General features: G+C 45.6%; 1 protein-coding gene across 1 annotated transcript in view; it reads right to left on the bottom strand.

Annotated features, from left to right (window-relative positions):
• ELP1 (elongator complex protein 1) overlaps nucleotides 1–17,256 on the bottom strand; it is a 31,134-nt gene extending 13,878 nt beyond the window's left edge. Inside the window, exons 1-20 of the mRNA XM_032674895.1 lie at nucleotides 17,116–17,256; nucleotides 15,898–16,050; nucleotides 14,161–14,242; nucleotides 12,161–12,241; nucleotides 11,744–11,829; nucleotides 10,435–10,534; nucleotides 9,458–9,548; nucleotides 8,852–8,975; nucleotides 8,144–8,234; nucleotides 6,852–7,082; nucleotides 6,392–6,562; nucleotides 5,690–5,789; nucleotides 4,862–5,044; nucleotides 3,978–4,084; nucleotides 3,316–3,419; nucleotides 2,440–2,493; nucleotides 2,236–2,341; nucleotides 1,437–1,552; nucleotides 887–960; nucleotides 191–269 (exon numbers count right to left, since the gene is read on the bottom strand). Of these exons, the coding sequence (XP_032530786.1) occupies nucleotides 191–269; nucleotides 887–960; nucleotides 1,437–1,552; nucleotides 2,236–2,341; nucleotides 2,440–2,493; nucleotides 3,316–3,419; nucleotides 3,978–4,084; nucleotides 4,862–5,044; nucleotides 5,690–5,789; nucleotides 6,392–6,562; nucleotides 6,852–7,082; nucleotides 8,144–8,234; nucleotides 8,852–8,975; nucleotides 9,458–9,548; nucleotides 10,435–10,534; nucleotides 11,744–11,829; nucleotides 12,161–12,241; nucleotides 14,161–14,203 (1,941 nt within the window). The 5' untranslated portion in view covers nucleotides 14,204–14,242; nucleotides 15,898–16,050; nucleotides 17,116–17,256. The remainder of the gene's footprint in view (nucleotides 1–190; nucleotides 270–886; nucleotides 961–1,436; nucleotides 1,553–2,235; nucleotides 2,342–2,439; nucleotides 2,494–3,315; nucleotides 3,420–3,977; nucleotides 4,085–4,861; nucleotides 5,045–5,689; nucleotides 5,790–6,391; nucleotides 6,563–6,851; nucleotides 7,083–8,143; nucleotides 8,235–8,851; nucleotides 8,976–9,457; nucleotides 9,549–10,434; nucleotides 10,535–11,743; nucleotides 11,830–12,160; nucleotides 12,242–14,160; nucleotides 14,243–15,897; nucleotides 16,051–17,115) is intronic.
• Between the last annotated feature and the right edge of the window lie 969 nt (nucleotides 17,257–18,225).

Below are 18,225 nucleotides of genomic sequence, written 5' to 3'. Positions count from 1 at the left end.
AATTCACAGACTTTCTCTGAAAGTATAGGGTGAAGAAAACGCTACATCTAATCTGCCTGCATGATGATGTTGCAGTGCAGAGCAGTGCAGGGCAGCCACCTCTGCTGAAAGCAGAACGCAGTGTTCAGTGGTGATGGATTCCAGGGTAGATTAGCATGGCAAACACCACAATAGAACTGGGCATACTTGCCTTGGGATTGTGGTCATAGAGAAGATTAAGGTTGATTCGCAGCTTCCTCATACACTGAAAAGCTTCCCTGAACATAAGCCTGGAGGAATGAGTCAAGTTGGACAGTTTACATAGTGGATAAGATGCAATATCCGCAAGTAAAGGCAACTGACTAGAGCTAAGTGCAAAACCAGAGGGAAGAGAACAGCCCATGCTATAAGCTGTGTAGACTGCCTTCCTGAAAAAATGTGCAAAGTCAGCACTGTTCATTGCCAGCCCTTGCACTGGGACACACCACCGTGCCAGGTCGATGAAGCAGTATGTAACTTGCATTATTTTCTCCTCATAAAAAGAGAGTGCTACATTTTAACCTAATGGATCAATTTCTGTTCCAGAAATTTTCAATGTAAGTGAATTAAGTAAAAAATGGAAAACAGCCAGCTTCATCATGAAGTGATTGAGAAGTCTGGAGAATGAAGCAGATGATTTCTCCCACCCACACAATCTCTGCATATGTAATAAACCCTTCGGTGGTGAAGTGAGAAGGATCTGGCACTGCTGAAAGATGGACTTCTAGCTGGTAGCCCCAGAAACAGTTTCGTTCCTTCTAATAAGGTCAATTCCCCTGAGTTTAGCCTCCCTCTCTTTTCCAGGTCAGTCAGCCTCCAACAGCTCAGACCAGGGGAAAGAAGACCCAAATACACCAGTGCCATTTACCTGTCTAGCCACTTCCGAATCTGGGCAAGAACCAGAGCTCGGTGGTGAACAGTCTCTAGATTTCCTCTTGGCATCTACAACACAAGATTCACACAGTTACTTATTTGTAGTTATTCTGCCTACATTGTAGGCAAAGTGAGGACTTGCCAGTTTTCTAGGCCTGTCTGCTACTTGCAGGTGCATGGTTCTGTTTGTGCACTTCAAAGGACATGCAATTTCAGTGACTGTGGAAAAATATGTGAGAATTCTTCTCAGTTCACAAACATTCCTTCCTCAGGAGGCTAGACTCCTCTCAATCAGGCAAGACTCAGAGCAATCTGATCAGGTTATTCAGGTTAGCCCTGCTCCAGGGAGGATGTCGGGCTCCACACTTCCAGTGGTGCCTCTCGAATGACATCTTTCTCCATTCTGTAAATCTCTGCTGGTTCTGAAGAGTGAGCTCAGCACTTCAGACAAACTTAGTGCCAAGGCTAATGGAAGGCTGCTAGCAAGTCCTAGGAAGTGAGTCTGAGATTCATGGTGAGAAGCCACAATATGCAGCACTACTGACCTGCAGCACAACCTTTGTGTCCTGGGGAACAACTGTGACGATGCGTGACCCTCGCTCCACCTTGCGCAGGGTCTCACTGTTGGGTGCAGCAGCACTGCTCAGGCCAGCCTGAAGGGCTAAGACAACACATTTATCAGCACACAGGGCACACTGCAGCACAGTGCCCCAGTAAGGCCCTGCTGTGTAGCTCTACAAGTTTGTACTGGACCAACTGAGTCAACAATACACCAGTGATCTCCAACAATTCCTGACAGGATGAGAACCTCTCAGTGCCAATCCCTGCTGTACCTGTACACAAAGCAGAGCTATGTCCTCTATACAAGAGGATCACAAAGCTCAACAGAGCAGAGGAGAGAAGCACAGAAAAGGTGTAAAGCACTATTAAGTTGTCATCCTGCCTTTACCAAGGTCATCATACTTCTCATAGCCAGATACCACCAAAAACTCTTTCTACAGCAATCCCTTCTCTACCACACCCCCACAAATAGCACACAGACTGTTCTTTTTTCGGACATGGAGGGGAGGGAGCGAATTCAGGGCTAAGCTTTTGAAAATAGTGAAGGGACAACTACAGGACAAATACTGCTCCTTGTGAGAAGCATGTGACATATAAAGTCAGTTCCCTGCATTTCTTGCTCTCTGATAGATTTCTGAAAACAGCTCTCTTACTCTCATCTCTTAAGCAGTTCCTTTGAGGGACCCAAATACAGCAGGTTTGGATGTGAAAAATGGGGACATCTTTTCTTCCTAGACAATGGCCATGAGCTACCAGCAGCCGGCAAACAGTGCTGACATTTACCTTTCACTGATAAGTTCTTTAAGCAGAAGCACTGACAGGTGTGGGAGCTGGTTGTCACCAACAAAAACTCATCGTATGTCGTAAATGAGGTGATGTTGGAAGCAACCTGTAGAAAAATGAAGTTTATCATTGTATAGACCAGAACAGGAAAGCTGCCTTTGGCAGAAGAAAAGAGGATGCAACAAGGGACAAAAACTTTGGTACCTCAACATCATTAACAAAAAAACGGCATCGATCTGTGAGGCCCAGGATCACCTCCTGTAATAAACAGAGTGAAAACTATGAGCTACCAGCATCACAACCTCCAGTATTTTACAGCACTGACAAGCACTGGATTGAAGTACCTTACAATTAGGTAACGAGTACCTCATGTGAATTACTTAGAGAAGCTGCGCAGGAATTCATGCAACCTCTATTCCAATAGGGCTCAAACTTGAAACATCTTTAAAAAGTGTTGGCTGAAAATTTGCCTACCCTGCAACTGCACAGTCATAAAACAGAAGCAGAAACCACACCAGATATTTAGGTTTTTCTATTCAGCAGCACTTTGGTGCAAAATACCAGAGGAAATGCAGCAGAGTATAGCAAAGCAGCTTCATACAGCATTCACCGGGATGCACACTGAACAAAAGAAACCCTGAAACTATCAGCAAAACAGCCATTCACTCTTAAAGCTGTTGCAGCTATCAAGAAACCATCACCAATAGGAAACACCAGCAGTAGGAGATCTGAGTAACTCAGTGCAGCCATATTTGCTAATAGGTTAAGTTCGTATAAAACAGAGCAAAATAATCCTTTCAAACAGAGCATGGCAGCGACTGCTGGAAATTTTCCATCTGAAATTTCTTGCTCTTCAAGGACATTATTCATTATAGTAATAGATTGGGGTGATTGGGTGTTAACTGCAATCCATCAGAAATGCTTTGGAAGGCAAGGAAAGATATGCTCTCAGGTCTGCACAGGGCCTTATGAGAAACACCATAAAGAAGTATCACTGGACCCTGTGCAGAGGATCATGGTGCACTTTTGACACAGAGAACAACTGAGTTGGGAATTTAATCTGCTCACAGTCTCACTTACTTCATCACTGATCCTTGTGATAGAAGTCTGCACACAAGGGTAGGGGAACTGAACAGCAGAGCCACTGCTCGTCCGCCAGGGCTCAAGGACTGGAGTAGAAGCCTCTGAGAAGAAAAGAAGATTGAATTGTTTTCCAGCCAATCAAAAATTCAGACATTAAAACCATATGCACAAGAAAATCAGAGCTGGGAATAAGCTACACTATCTGACAGAGGGGAGGAATGCCAAGACACAAGTCCAGGCTCAGAAGACAAGAAGGCATTAACTTCTGGGGCTCAGTAGCACCTTTATTCCACCATGGAATGAGAGAGAAGTACCAAGGATGTGGCAGCCAGTCAGCACTGAACTTTGTGTGTGTACATATATATACATACATATATATATATGTGTGTGTGTGTAAATATAAATATATAAACACATACACATACATAAATACATATAAAATACATACATACATTTAAAAAGTTAACAATGTTAATTGCTTTCTCACACAAATCACTCATTTCACCCCATTTCTGGGAGCAGAGGGAGCATGAAAAGCAGCACCAACTATCCAGCAAGAGTCAGTCAAGCCCCTGAAAGTCAAATCATCTCACTAAACCTTTTAAGAAATCTGTAATAACTACAACTAAGACCAGGTACTTTAACAGGGCCCAGCTTACCCCACAGGTATTTTAGGATGTGTCTATCAGCCAGCTGCAGAGCTACAGTTTTGGTCACTGGGCTGCAGTACAGACTGATCACTTCTCCATCTACAGGCGTAGACAACCTGAAGCAAGACAGAGGAAAACACAGAATATCAGTTACAAGAGATGCACTTAAAACCTATATCCCACCTTTCTTGTGGCCAGATGGAAAGATGCATATTTCCAGCATGGACAGATACTTTGTTCAAGTAAGGATCTTCTGCAGTCTTTTCACACCCGTGCCAGCTGACAGGAGCACCACAGAGCACCAGCAACTCCAGCCAACAGGCATTTGCCTAACTGTGCTGGATACTGTCTGCATGCCTGCAGCATTCCGAAACCCACACTTCTTTTGTTCTGTTCTACATTTCATATGTAAATCAGTCTGTCTTTACCCTGTGAGTGCTGCAGAAAGCAACTCTCCAGATCTCTGTGAAGCCTATTTCTGTACCCCAAGTGGCTTTTTTTTGTGATCTGTTTTAATTCAACTGGCCCCACAAAACCAGCAGGTGTGGAGGAGGAGAAAAGCAGTTACAAGGGCTACTAGTCCCCTTCTGGACCTTGATAATGGTGGGAATTCAGTGTCATGTCCCATCCTCCTGCCCTGAGGGCCTGGAATTCAAGGGAACAAAGCTATCCTGTACTGACACAGGCATGTTAGCATGCACACTGCTGCTAGGCTGGGTGTAGGCATTAGGACTACACCCAAGTGCTGACCAGTAGGCAGCTTAATGAGCTGTTTGGTTCTCCTGCAGGAAGGTAGTCAAATTCCCCAACCCACAGCCTCCAGACTGCAGTCTAATAAGAGGCTGTCCAGAGGTGTACTCAGACTTCAGCCACAGCTGACAGATCTCTAGTACCGTAAATTCAGGCACTGTTCCTCAGCTCCAGCCACGTGAGGCACTGCAGTCAGGTGGTGAAGGACAGACTGAGCAGCGTGATGACCTTGACCAACCATCAGGAAGCTGCCATCTGGCAGCCAGGTGAGAAATCGGAGCCCCAGGGGATCCATCACTTCACCGTTTTCACGGCCCACATCAACCCTGTCACAAAATAAAGAGAGACTGGGAAGCAAACAGAACTTGATTTCAGAAAGCCACCTCACTGGAGAGGCAAAGGTCTTCCTAGGCACAGCCAGCCTGGCTGCTCAGACATGCAGCGTGGCTGAGAAGGCTCCAGTGCAGAAACACAGACACCCAAAGCATGAATCCTGCCACAGGCTGGGCTGGAGGCAAAGGATGAGAACTAGGAAGCTCCTTTTGCTTTCCCTAGGTAGTACTGCTTCCATGCCAACTGCCTCAAGGAACAAATGAAGAGCAGAGTGAGATTTTTAACCTTGTCACTGTCTGCCATGCAAGCAACTCAGCTGTTCAGTGTGCCATGATCATGGGCCTGGGCACTGTACAGCCGTTCCTTTGTGCTCCTGCTCCCAGAGACCAAGTCCAGCACTGGGCACAGGAAAGGCTATCTCAGGACTGGCACTGAGAGTCACTGCTTCCACCAGACAGGGACCTCAGTCAAGGACACTTCTCAGCACTAGTTGCAGCCACAGTGTCAACAAAATAAAACCATGTTATCAGACAACCTCTTAAAAATCTTGAGAGAAGTGCTCAGAGCTGTGACCTTTAAAGCACCCAGGTAGGCACAACGCTCTTCTCAACACTACAGCTGTATTAGTTCTACATTACCTGTAGGTTTTATCCAGGTATGGTGTTTCCACAGCTGCTTTAAATCCATTTCCACCCACAGCTCCTAACTTGACAGTAGGGTCATTCACTGTACTCTGTCCTAGCAAACACAAAGCAGAACAAAGCAGAGTTTAGAGATCCTCTCAAGAGAGCCCCTTCCAGCTTCACTCTTATCAAAAAGTAGATCAAACTACATCAAACTATTAAAAAAGTCAGACAATTCCATTCCTACTTGTGCAGCCAACACATAATTCTCATTAACACTCACGCTGGAGCAGACAGTTACCTTGCAATGTCACAGTACAAAACAGAGACAGCAGTAACAGCCTGGTTCCTCACAGCACACTGTATGTAGGACTGCTTTGGGAAGATTCTCAGACATGTCCAGTGCCAATCAGCAACATGCCATCAGAACAGATTACACAAGATACCGTGTGCTGCACTCAAGCTGAAGCTAGTCAGGGGGGTATTACCAGCAAACAAGTATTGAACACTGTCTTCTCACAAAGTCAATGCACCACCAAAACACTTTGTCACCCAAACTACCGGACATGATAGCAGAGCTTGAACTCACAAATAAACCAAACATGTCTTGTTCCTAACCACTAAAGGTTTGACTGGCTACCACCCTACTAGTCCCTCAGGGTACTGCTCTCAGGAACACAGGCTTTCTTTCAACAAGGTTGTGCAACATGCTCTCACCATATCTGTACACAGAGATTCTGTTATCAGCATCCAGGACAGCCATGTCCCCACTATGTTTGGGATCTGTGTGAAATGCAACCTGATTAACTGCCTGTTGGAGCTGGAGCTCATAGGTACACATGGGTGGAGGCACCACAGCGTGCTGGAATACTGTGACAAGCACTTTATCTGTGAAAAAAAAAAAGAGAAGAAAATCCGGGCTGCATCCCACTCCAAATGTTAGTGAGGCTCTTGTTGGGTTCTTTACTGGTAGTAGGAATAATGTTACAAGAAAATATTTGCTGTGCTCTTAGCAGTTAACTTCACTGACCCACCTCTGAGGCTTCCACCAATTACACGGACCCCCTCAGTAACAGCTTTATAGAAACAACAGTAAAAGAACCATAATCCCATCCAGCCTGCATACAAAAGGCTACACCACCTCTTCTAACAGCTGCAAAGCTGTCCCACTGCTTACCTCCATCTATGACAGCCACATTTGCCACATGTTGACCGTTCTCTCCCATCCCATGGTCTGTGGCCCAATGCCAGTCATAGGAGAGGTAATGCCAGCCCTGGCAGAGTATATGCAGTCTATACAGGTTCTCTCGGTCCCATAGCAGTGACACCAATCGATCTTCCTCCAAGCTACCAAAATGTAGGCTTTGCTTCAGGTACCAGTGATAGTTTCCTGTGGTCCACAGCTGAACTGTAAGAAAAACAAATGGTTACTACAGACTAGTACTCCAGCTCAAACTCTTCCTCCCCACCACCACTGCTCTTCTAGGGGTGGGTTACGTGCAATGAAAATAACAGTTCTGGCCTTCAGTCCATGAGCTGTGTCACAAACACCCAGCACAAGAAAGCTTAACAACAGACTTTGTGCAGAGTCAATCTCAGAATTCACTGAGCTACCTTGTGAGAAGGTACCCTTGTTCCATGAAGGGTTCACACCTTCAGCATTCCATTCATACCACTTCCAGTTGCAGCAGCCTGGAAGATGCTTTGAGCTCAGGCTGAACTATCAGTTCTTCCTGACCAACTGTGCTGGCTTTGGCTGGGGTAGAGCTAGTTTTCTTCACAGTGTCTAGTATGGGGCTGTATTTTGGATTTGTGCTGAACACAGGGTTGATAATATAGAGATGTTTTTGTTATTGCTGAGCAAGGCTTACACAGAGCCAAGACCTTTTCTGCTTTTTGTACTGCCACACTGGTGAGGAAGTTGGGGCTGCCTGGGAGGTTGGGAGGAGATGCAGCCAGGACATGTGACCCAAACTGACCAAAGGGATATTCCATACCACATGGCACCATGCTCAGTATATAAAATGAGGGGAAGAAGGAGAAAGGGGGGATGTTTGGAGTGAACATGTCTGTCTTCCTACATAATCATTACAAGTGATGGGGCTGTGCTCTCCTGAGGATGGCTGAACACCTGCCTGCCCATAGGAAGCAGTGGATTAATTCCCTGCTTTGCTTTTTCTGGCATGCACAGCTTTTGCTTTCCCCATTAAACTGTCTTCATCTCAACCCATGAATTTTCTACCTTTTTCCCTTCTGATTCTCTCCCCAGTCCTACTGGTGCTGGTGGGGAGGTGGGTGAGTGACTATGTGGGGCTTGGCTGCTGGCTGGGGTTAAACCATGACACCAGCACTGCGGTCTCAAAGCCATTGGTAAGCCCCCACAGTGTCTCCTAACTTGCAGATAAGTACCCACTGCTGACCACATTTGCAGGTAACTGTAAGAGCCAGAGCTGCCCATAGTGCTCTCACCATAACTGTTTGGGCTGGAGTTTTCCACCTTCAGGTCTTCCAGCCAGACAGCCAGGACTGTGGAATCCGCATTCCAAAGCAGTTCATTAACCTGCAGAGACACAAACATGGCTCTTACTGATATTGTTGCTCCCAACTTGTTTGCAAGACCAGGAGTTGTTCTTTATCTTCAATAATGTAAGGTACATGGGTTAACAGACAAACACAGCCCTCCTGTACTGCAAAGCTCCTGACAGCTGGAGCAAGGCATCCTGAGAACCCCACAGCTGAAGAGGCCACAGACATGACAGCAGTGTTCTCTTTGCTTTCCCTGGCACTAAGGAAGCATCTGCCAAAAGGCCTCTCAAAATACAAAGGCAGAAGCTTAAGTAACATCCTAGCAGTAGCTTCTCACTTCTCTTACTTGGGACTCTTGCAATGGCTGGCATGCTGAATAGCACTTATGAATCATTTGCCTGACAGAAAGCATACAGGGCCCAGCAGCACCCCAGTGCTACAACCACCATGTACTACATGTCTCTTTACTATGTGCTCACAGAGGACATTGCATCTTCTCCATGGGCTTCTTCACTGTTATCTTTTCAGATCACTTCTTCCATTAGGACAGGCACTAAGCGTTAAGTTAAAAACTTCCTCCTAGTATCTGCAAAAGTTCTAGTCCTCCTCTCCACCACACTCTCATCAAAGAAGCCCAGACACAGAACTTACTTTGACTTGCCCTTTCTGGAATAGGAGGGTGAATTCACCATGAAGAAGTCCATTTTTCTCCAAAAAAACCACATCCTGTCTGTTGGGTTTTTCTTGTGTAGATGCTATCAGGTTTCCAGAAGGCCTTAAAAAAGAGCCAAATGAAGAGTCATTGCTCACACAGCCACTAGCTGTCATTTAAACACCAATCACTTCACATTTTCTCCAGCAACACGAAGAAAAGGGCAGTAGAGGATGTGTTTTCCTCAGCACTGTGCAGACAAAGTCACAGGTCCAGCAGAGACATTTTCCTGAGCTCATGGCATCTCCAGGGGAGTAAGTAAATGTCAGCACTGGCAATGGGACCTGTAATATTCCTGTTTATACAGCTGAGTCCCAACCCACTATGCAGACAATCTAGCCCTTCTTCCCACATGTAACACAAGTATCGGACTTTTCAAGGTTTAAGGCGCCACTCTTTCTCATGCTGAATCACAAGGTGGCTTTCTTCAAGTTTTGGGAAAAATCAACGAACACAGAAGAAATTAAATTGATGCTGATCAAAGACTGTGACCAGGGAATAAAAAGCAACACTGCTACCACCATGCAGACTGCTTTATTACTCACTTCCAGGACAGTGCTTGTTGTAATCCTGAGATAGGCTCACTTGTTGACTGCAGCACAAGCTCTCTGGTCCACACCCTGACCTTCCGAGCACCTACAGATTGAGAGCACAATGAGACAAAGCTCTAGGAAAACACCTGATTTTATGAGGGCAGAAGAGCAAATTTTGATGCATGTATAAGAAGGAGATTTCTCCTGTACACCTTCAGGGCTAAGAATTCTGTCTCAGGCAGTTCTCCCATTGTAACTGAGGGACTAAAGGAACTGAGTTAGGAATTGCAGTCTGATTTAGTTCAGTCATACTAGTTTCCTCCTCCAGCTTTCACCATGGAAATGTTAAAATCTTTGTATACGTTCGAGATCCTCTCAATCTGAAGTACTGAAGGTAAAAGCCCAAACTTGTGGAAGAGCAGTGCAGTTCAATATATTGACCAGTATATTTAAGCTTTCAAAAAGCATTTATCATGGAAGATATCAGTTACAGTCTTACAACAAATGCATATGCTCATCACCTCTTTGGCTTCAGGGCTAAACCAAGGGAAAAGTATTTACCAGTATTTAAAAAACCAGTGTGCAATGCTAAACTGCTGGTATGAGGGGCAGTGGATATACCACCCCAAACATGTTCACCCATTTGGCACTGAGAGCCCATCAGATATTGCTTAAAGCTTGAGCAGTAATTTAACACTGGTGAAAGAAGCAGTTCAGGTAGTATCTACGCAGTAGTACCCTCTCCTGGCATCTCAAGGAACTGAAAAGCAAACTGCAAAGAAAGTGCTCAAAACATCATGTCTATAAAAGGCCTCTGAGAACATCGGAACAGAGAAAAGAGCAATTAACTAGCTCTTCAAAGCACTTAAAGCTCAACTTGCTTTAAGTGACCAAGAGACCACAAACACCAGCCAGTTCTTGCCTTGTCTAGATTCTGCTTAAGAAGCCCCTTACATATGTTGGTGTTCCAAAGAAGTCTGGTCCCATACCTGTCTCTGGACAGACAGCACTCACTGCAACAAACTGCCCATCTCCTCTCCATGTCACCCGAGGCCTGCCATCATCCCAGGCTGAGGCTGGCAACACTTCCTGAAGTCACACAAAGAAAGCTGCATCAAAACTTTGGAAGGCAAATGTTGTCTTTGTCTAAACAGACTGCTCTTTGAAGAGCCTTGGTATGGAATCAATCTGTTAAAAGTGTCAAAGATACAAAGTTAAAAATTCATTATTTAGAATGTTATTTCAGGAAATACTAGAATTAAAACTGAAATAATTCAATCTGCTTTTCCTGCAAGTGCATATGACAGTTTCTGCACATCTTCACACACTATCCTTCCCCTCCACAAGGGTCTTTATTTATAGACCAGCTGAGCATAAGCTGGACACAAGGGTGAATTGAGATTCGTTCATTACTGTCACAACCCCTTGGAAAGAGAAAGGCATGCCATCCAGGCAACCTGTAAGGCAGATAGAAGCTGGGATGAGAAGTAGTGATCTTTATGGCAAACAGGCCCTTCACGGAACACAGGAAAAAAGAAATTTCAACAGAATACACGTAAAGAGGCAGCTATTCAGAAGCTTTAACTTTGTCAAACTAAGCATATTTTCCCTTGTCCAGACAAGCTTTGTTCTGTCTGTCCCAACAGTAAAGCTGGAACAGGCCACGTTTCATGTCTGCACTGTAGCCTGCGAGCTTTCAGCAGTAACTGATTTAACGGAACAGTTTTAATTCTGGAACTTAAGCACAAAAAGAAAAATACGTTTTTAGCTGCCTGACTTTTCACAAAACAAAAAGTAGAGAAAACAAGACTCAAACACGGAAGCGTCAAAGGAGCACAGAGCTAAAATGTGAAGGAGCTGCCTCACAGGTGATGCTAAGGTAGCCCAAATCCTTCTTCTCTGGTCTTCTGGGAGTTCAATCTACTGTTATTTCTGCTCCTTTCAGCCACACTGCATGCTATTTCTCTTGCTCGTGCGAAAACTTCAGCATGCAGCACACATTCAGCAAAACTGATCATGCTGATTTAAGGGAGGGTTTACCTCTGCAAGCACTAGAGCTTGCAAATCTTCTTGCTTTAAGCTCTATACGAAAAGCATTAAGTACTCCCAGCTGCTTTGTTGATTTAGGAGGAGGATAAAAAGGCAGGATTTCAGATAAAACAGAAATAGAAGCAGTCTATGAAGAGAACTACCAGAAAGGTGTTGGGAAACTGGCACCCCAGGAATAACAGAAACTCTTATTATACATGTTCTCCCAGGGACAGCATGGGCTTGACACAAAAAACCCCAGCATCATACCGTCTGTTTGCGATGTGCTGCCTGTTTCCCTTCTGATCCGTGGAACTGTGTCTCCTTTTTTCCCCAACCAAGAGCAACAAACTTTCCTGAAGAAGAAGTAATCATTTTAGTGGAAGATTTACAGCACTATTGTACACTATACACCCAACCACACCTTCAAGCCACACACACCTTCCCTCCAAATTTTATTTTAAAATCTTGCAGGAAAGTTACATAGCTCAGAAATCCTTTAGTACATAGAACTTACTTGAATTTATGCTGACAAGTAAAAGTATTGACTTCCTTCTTCAGTTGTCCAGCAGCATTACAGGCTAAAATGTCTCCTGGCACCCATAAATGCTCAGCTCCATTTCCTTACATGCTTACAACATACCAATGACATCAGTTATGGCAACTTCATTTCAGTGCACCTCTCACCTTCCCCAAACTCATCTTGGTGGATTTGCTTCTCAGTAATTGGTTCAAAATCCCTTGTCATCATGATGAGTGTTTGCTGACCTGCAAGGCAGATGTTATATACAGTATTGGTGCAAATGAACACTCAGCACTCCCCTGTGTTGTCCTATTGTTCTGTCATGGGCCCGAGTATAGAAAATATGATACTACAGGGAACATATCTTTCAAAGCATGAAATCTCACGACTGGAACAGAAAAACACTTTCAAATTTTTGTACTCAAAAACATGCTTCCTTGTCTAACATTAGTAAGTTCTTTTCACCTTCAAAACAAGTACCTGGCACTGTGAAGTATTTTCTCTTGAGATATGAAGGGCAAGAGCAGTCAGCATGGATTTATGAAGAGGAAATCACGCCTGACCATCCTGAGAGCCTCCTACAATTAGATGACTAGCTTGTGGATAGGAGGAGAACACTGGATTTCATTTATCTTGACTCTAATAAGGCTTTTGATGCTGTGTCCCACAACATCATCATAGACAAACTCATTAAGTATGGCATAGATAAGAGGACACTGAAAAGCAGCTGAACTGCCAAGCTCAAAAGCTTGCTACCAGTGGCAAAAAGTGCAGCTTAAGGTCAGTCACCACTGGTGTGCCCCAGGTGTCCAGAGGCAATGCTTAACATCTTCCTTAATGACCTGGAGGATAGGACCCTCAGCAAGTTTGTAAATGACACAAAACTGGGAGAAGCAGCAGCTGGAGCAGCAGGTTCTGCTGCTGTCCACAGGGACCTTGCCATGTAGGTGAGATGGGCTATCCAGAACTTTATAAAGCTCAAGAAAAAAGGCATGTCCTCCACATGGAAAATAATCATCTCAGGCACCAAGACAGACTGGGAGCCAAGTGGCTGGAGAGGTGTTTGCCAAAAATATTAATCGTTTTTCCTGGAGCACACCAACTGGAAAATGAGCTAGCAGTAGGCCCCTGCTGCACATGTGGACAAGAGCATCCTGGGCTGCATTAAGAGTGCTGCCAGCAGGTTGAGGAAGGTGATCCTGCTCCTTTACTCAGTGCTGGTGAGACACATGCAGAATGCTGACTCCATTTCTGGGCTTCCCAGTACAAGACAGACAAGGACACACACTGGAATGAGTCCCGCAAGCGGTCACATGATTATTAAGGGCTTGGAGAATCTGTCACATGAGTGGAGGCTGAGAGAAGCCAGACTGCTCTGGAGAGAGGGCTCCAGGGGAATCTCATCAGTGTGTGTAAATATTTAATGTGGGAAGCAGGGTACAGCAAAGAAGACACAGCCACACCGTTAGTGATGCTGAGTGACAGCACAAGAGGCAGTGGGTACAAACTAAAATAGAGAAAATTCCCTTAAACTGTAAGGAAACATTTTTTTTACTCTGAGGGTGGTCACAGACAGGAAAAGGACGCCCACAGAGGTTGTGGGATCTCAGACCTTGGAGATATTCAAAACCTAACTGGGAAAGGTCCCCTACAACTTGCTCTAGGTAACCTGCTTTGAGCAAGATGGTTGGAATAGGTGATCTCCAGAGTTCCCTTTCAACCTCAAGCATTCCATGACTCTGTTTAGCCTGAGGCTAATTTCACTTTCTAAGTGAGACACACCTGTATATAACATTTCCAACCAGACCAAGAAACAGTTTTTGTTACTAATAAATCAAATGGGGATATAAAGGAGGAGTCTTCATGTTTTAGAGGCAAGATCAAATCTACTTCCTTGAAAGAGCTGAAGGACTAATAGCTCTGCTACAAAACTCAGTCTTTTGGACCTGAACAGCTTCTCCTTAGATCACCAAAGCACCACATGGATCATGAAACGAAATGTCATATACAGGATGAGGTAGGGGTTTTTCCTGCTTTAAGTCCTAGTTCCAATTACATAACTTTGTCTTTTTATTCTTCTCTATAAAACTTAGCTGTGTTTTATGTTTTGGCCATAATGAGTTTCACTCCCAAAGACAGGAAGCTTAGAGGCTGCTATTAATACCTGTTGCAAGCAAAACAAGCTCTTGGTCAGGACTCCAGCTCATGGTACTCAGACCGCTGTCCACACTTCCAACACATTCCACCTGAAAGACCAAAATAAGACCACAGAGGGGCAGGAACATGAGTGCAGCACTATTCCAGCACAAAAGCAAACAGTAACCAAGTAGGGAAATCCCCTCCTACTTAAAAAAGTCACAAGTCTTACTTTATGAAACAAAAGAAACTGACTAAAGATGGTTCCAGAATGTTTATGTATGAGGGCCCAGATGTTTAAAGATTAACACTTTCTACCATACCCAGTTTTAATAAGAGCTTTATTCTCAACTTTCAGTCTTAAGTCAGCACATATAGTGTCAATACTAATACTGCCTGACAGGCCTCTGATTACATTGGTAAAAACTTCTTTAGACATAAAACACAGATATAATGATTCTCACCTAGAGAATATTCCAACATGCAGTTAAATTCTGATCAGCCTGTGTGTGATGAACTTGACAACTGTATACAGCTGCACCAACTTCAAAGTGTATGAAAACTGGGCCAGTTTTATTGGGCCATCATGAGCACATAACAGCAGTGGCACAGAACTTCTGTCACGCACTGTTATCCCGACTTGCAAAAGGCATGGAACAGAACAATAAATGTATCACAGCAAGATGATGCCATTACAGGAATTAGGCTTGGGTGTCACAATCTTTTCCAGGTAAGCAAAGTGAGACTGGGCACCAGTGCACAAACTATCACCCACGTAGAAAGGGTTTCACAACAAGCAGAGGAACTTTAAAGATTTCTTTCTTGCTGCCCTGACTGCACCAAAAGAACACAACCTTAACACTGGAAAGTAAGCCAAAAAGCTTTGAAATAAAGAATCTGAAGTTAGACCTCATCTCTGATGCATCTATCAGTGCAAGAAAAGTCTCATGTATCACATGCTTCATTAATTTTTATTGCCCTATGACATGTGTTAAGTTGCAATACAGGACACCTTTTTCAGACACAGCTGATTGCATATTTAAGTTGTATTTGCAAATCAAACTCAAACAAGAATCAAAACAGGCAAGCTGCAAATAACCACAACCTTACAGCTAACCCAGACAGATCACTGTCATCTCATGCCCACCTACACCTGCACTGTTGGCCTGGTATCATGGGTGCTGATTCAGACTTCAGAGGGTGCTGCTGAGGACAGTACAAATCTGACACTGAGAAAGCAAGTATCTCAGTTCCTGCCATATCTGCTCAGCTATTTCAGTTTCCCTTTAATGTTTTCTAGGGCTTTTTCATTCCAAATGTTCCTAAAATCACAACACACTACACTTTCTCCTCTCTTCAGTTAAGTCATGTCAACATGATGTTCTGGATCGACTGATAACAAAAAGGTAGCTACGCTATGAGTTAGGAATGATTGCTTTATTCTGCACCTAGTCTCAGCAAAATCCTGGTTCTGTAACACTCTCCATCAGATCCTGTGCTGCTGGGTGTCTGCTAAGAGCCCTCCGAGCAAACTTAAGAGGAATGGGGCAGTGGACAGGAAAGCCATCACTGCAGTTCTTTTACAGTGTGTCTATTCTGTCCTTAATCCTGCTCAAGGCTCCCACAAAAATCAGCTTGTCTGCCCACAGGAGGGAGACTAACCACAGCTCAGTATGCAACAAACTTACTGCCCCTGAAGAAATTGCAAGTATCATTCTTTCCTCTGAAATCCCTCAGTACCGTTGTGTCTTTTCTGCAATGTTACCTGCTTCGTGCTCAGACTGCAGAGCAGGATGTCTCCAGCTGCTGTAGCAACACACACACAGTCTTGCTCTGGAAGATCTTCGATACCCACGATGTAGCCACTTCCATCCTCAGGCAAGAAACCCTCTTCAACCAAGGAAACTTCTCTTGTCGCCTTGACACAGAGAGAGTAATGACTTAGTAATTACACATCACCTCAGTGGGGTTTTTGCAGAAATGACAGACTGACATCCATGGGTATATTTCATCCTATTGCAGTTACACAAAGCATTAACAGCAGAAAAGAGTATGTGAATGGCACCAGGAAACGTCACTTATCCATAGGAAACTGTGAAGATCCTCTTACATTAAAAGTGCTAGGCAGACAGTGAGAAACTCATATAAGGAAGCAAACAATAAATGACAATACTGCAACTTCCAATCTGTCTTGCTAATCATCTTTTAACCCTTTTTTCATAACTCCTCGCACAGTGTCAACATTTAGAGGTGCATCAGTAGCTGCCTAAAGTGTCCCAGTACTATTAAGGGGAGATGCAGACTTCATGAAAAAGAATTTCTAAGGATAAGCATTTGCATGTGCACTAAGATACAGCAATCTTTGAAAATGAGATCCCTGGTAAGCCCCAAAGCTCTTCTGCCAAGTTAAGTTCAGAACCGAATGTACTAAAGGGAATCAGATGCCTCAGAGCTGCACAGTGTGAAGACAGCAACCCAGCTCTAACAACAATTCGTAACTCAGTAGCAGTATTTTACTTCAGCGATATGTGGGGGTTTTTTGCCCCCTAGAGCACGGTTTCAAAAGCTTCCTTCTGTGCTTTTCACTACCTCTTTGCCTCCTTGGTTCTGTTTTGTGAACCGTGTCTCTGATTCCACTGCTCGCCAGGTCACTAAGCCACGTGAGTGATCCATGTCAAAACACAGCCACGCTCCCAAGAGGCCGATTTAGTATTTTAGAGGCACAGAAGGCCTCTTCAGCCACCGAGATGACAGTGCGGCGATCCAGTGGCACAGTGGGAGGGCGGCGAGCGGCGGAGGGCGCAGCCGGAGGGTCTGAGCGCCCCAGACACCGCCGCACCGGGACACAGGCGAGCTCCCGGCAGACACCGCCGCGCTCCCGGAGGAACCAACGCTTTATTCCAGCTCTGCAAACAAAGCTGACCCCAACAACACGCCGGCAAGCACGAGCACTGTCCCCCGAAGCCGCAGCCCTGGCTCTCACCGAGTCCTCGCCGGGGCGCAGCTCCAGGAGCCCGTACTGGGAGCCCACGAGGACCGTACCGGGCTCGGCACCGAGGCAGAAGCACCGCGGGGTGCCCGTGGCGGCGGCGCAGCGGCGCCCGCCGGCCCGGAGCAGCCGCAGGTTCCTCATGGCGCGGGGAGGCAGCGATGGACGCCGGGTCCTCACAGCGCCGCCATCTCCCGCAGGGCGGGCGGGCGCAGGCGCCGTGCGCGGAAGCCGCCGCTCGCAGGGCGGAGCGGGGCCTTTCCCTGCCTGCTGCGGCCGTGCGGTCTGTGCCGGGCCGGGTCGCCAGGGGTTGTGCCTCAGACAGCAAAAACAGTGCTTTGACTCCTCAGCTGCTCAGCTCTCTGTGGGGCTGCGCACAGGATCACAGAATCATAGGACCGCCAAGGTTGGAAGAGACCTTTAAGATCATCCAGTCCGCCCGTCAGCCTGGCAATGCCACTGTCACCACTTAAACCCTAAACTACATCACCCAGCGCCAGATCCGGACACCTCGTGAACACCTCCACGGATGGTGACTCCACCACCTCCCTGGGCAGCCTATTCCAATGCCTGACCACCCTGACAAGGAAAAAAGTGTTTCTAATATCTAATCTGAATCTCCCCTGCCTCAGCTTAAGGCCATTTGCCCTTATCCTCTCCCTGCAGGCACGGCAGAAGAGATCGGCCCCCACCTGGCTATAACCTCCTTTCAGGTGCTTGTAGAGAGCGATGAGGTCCACCCTGAGCCTCCTTTTTTGAGACTAAACAAACGGCTCCCTCAGCTGTTCCTCATAAGACATGTCTTCCAGACGTTTCATGAGCCTTGTAGCTCTTTGCTGGACACTTTCCAGCACCTCAATGTCCTTTTTGAAGTGAGAGGCCAGAACTGAACTCAGTACTCAATGTGTGGCCTCACCAATGCCTGTGCCAGTGCTAGTGCATAAAGTGACACTGGAAGCAGGATGATTCTTTTGCAGCCAGTCTTGTCACTAAACAGCTGAGGAACTCCAGCTGAGACTTTTAAGGCACTTCCAGGCCAGCCTTCACACAGGCCAGTGCTGCCCTGTTGGCACTCTGTCTGTCACGTTCTGTCACCTCCCTCCA

Source organism: Chiroxiphia lanceolata, chromosome Z, assembly GCF_009829145.1.
Source record: "Chiroxiphia lanceolata isolate bChiLan1 chromosome Z, bChiLan1.pri, whole genome shotgun sequence".
NCBI lineage: Eukaryota > Metazoa > Chordata > Aves > Passeriformes > Pipridae > Chiroxiphia > Chiroxiphia lanceolata.
The sequence above is the reverse complement of the archived record's forward strand: the minus strand, read 5'-3'. Positions and strand labels throughout refer to the sequence as shown.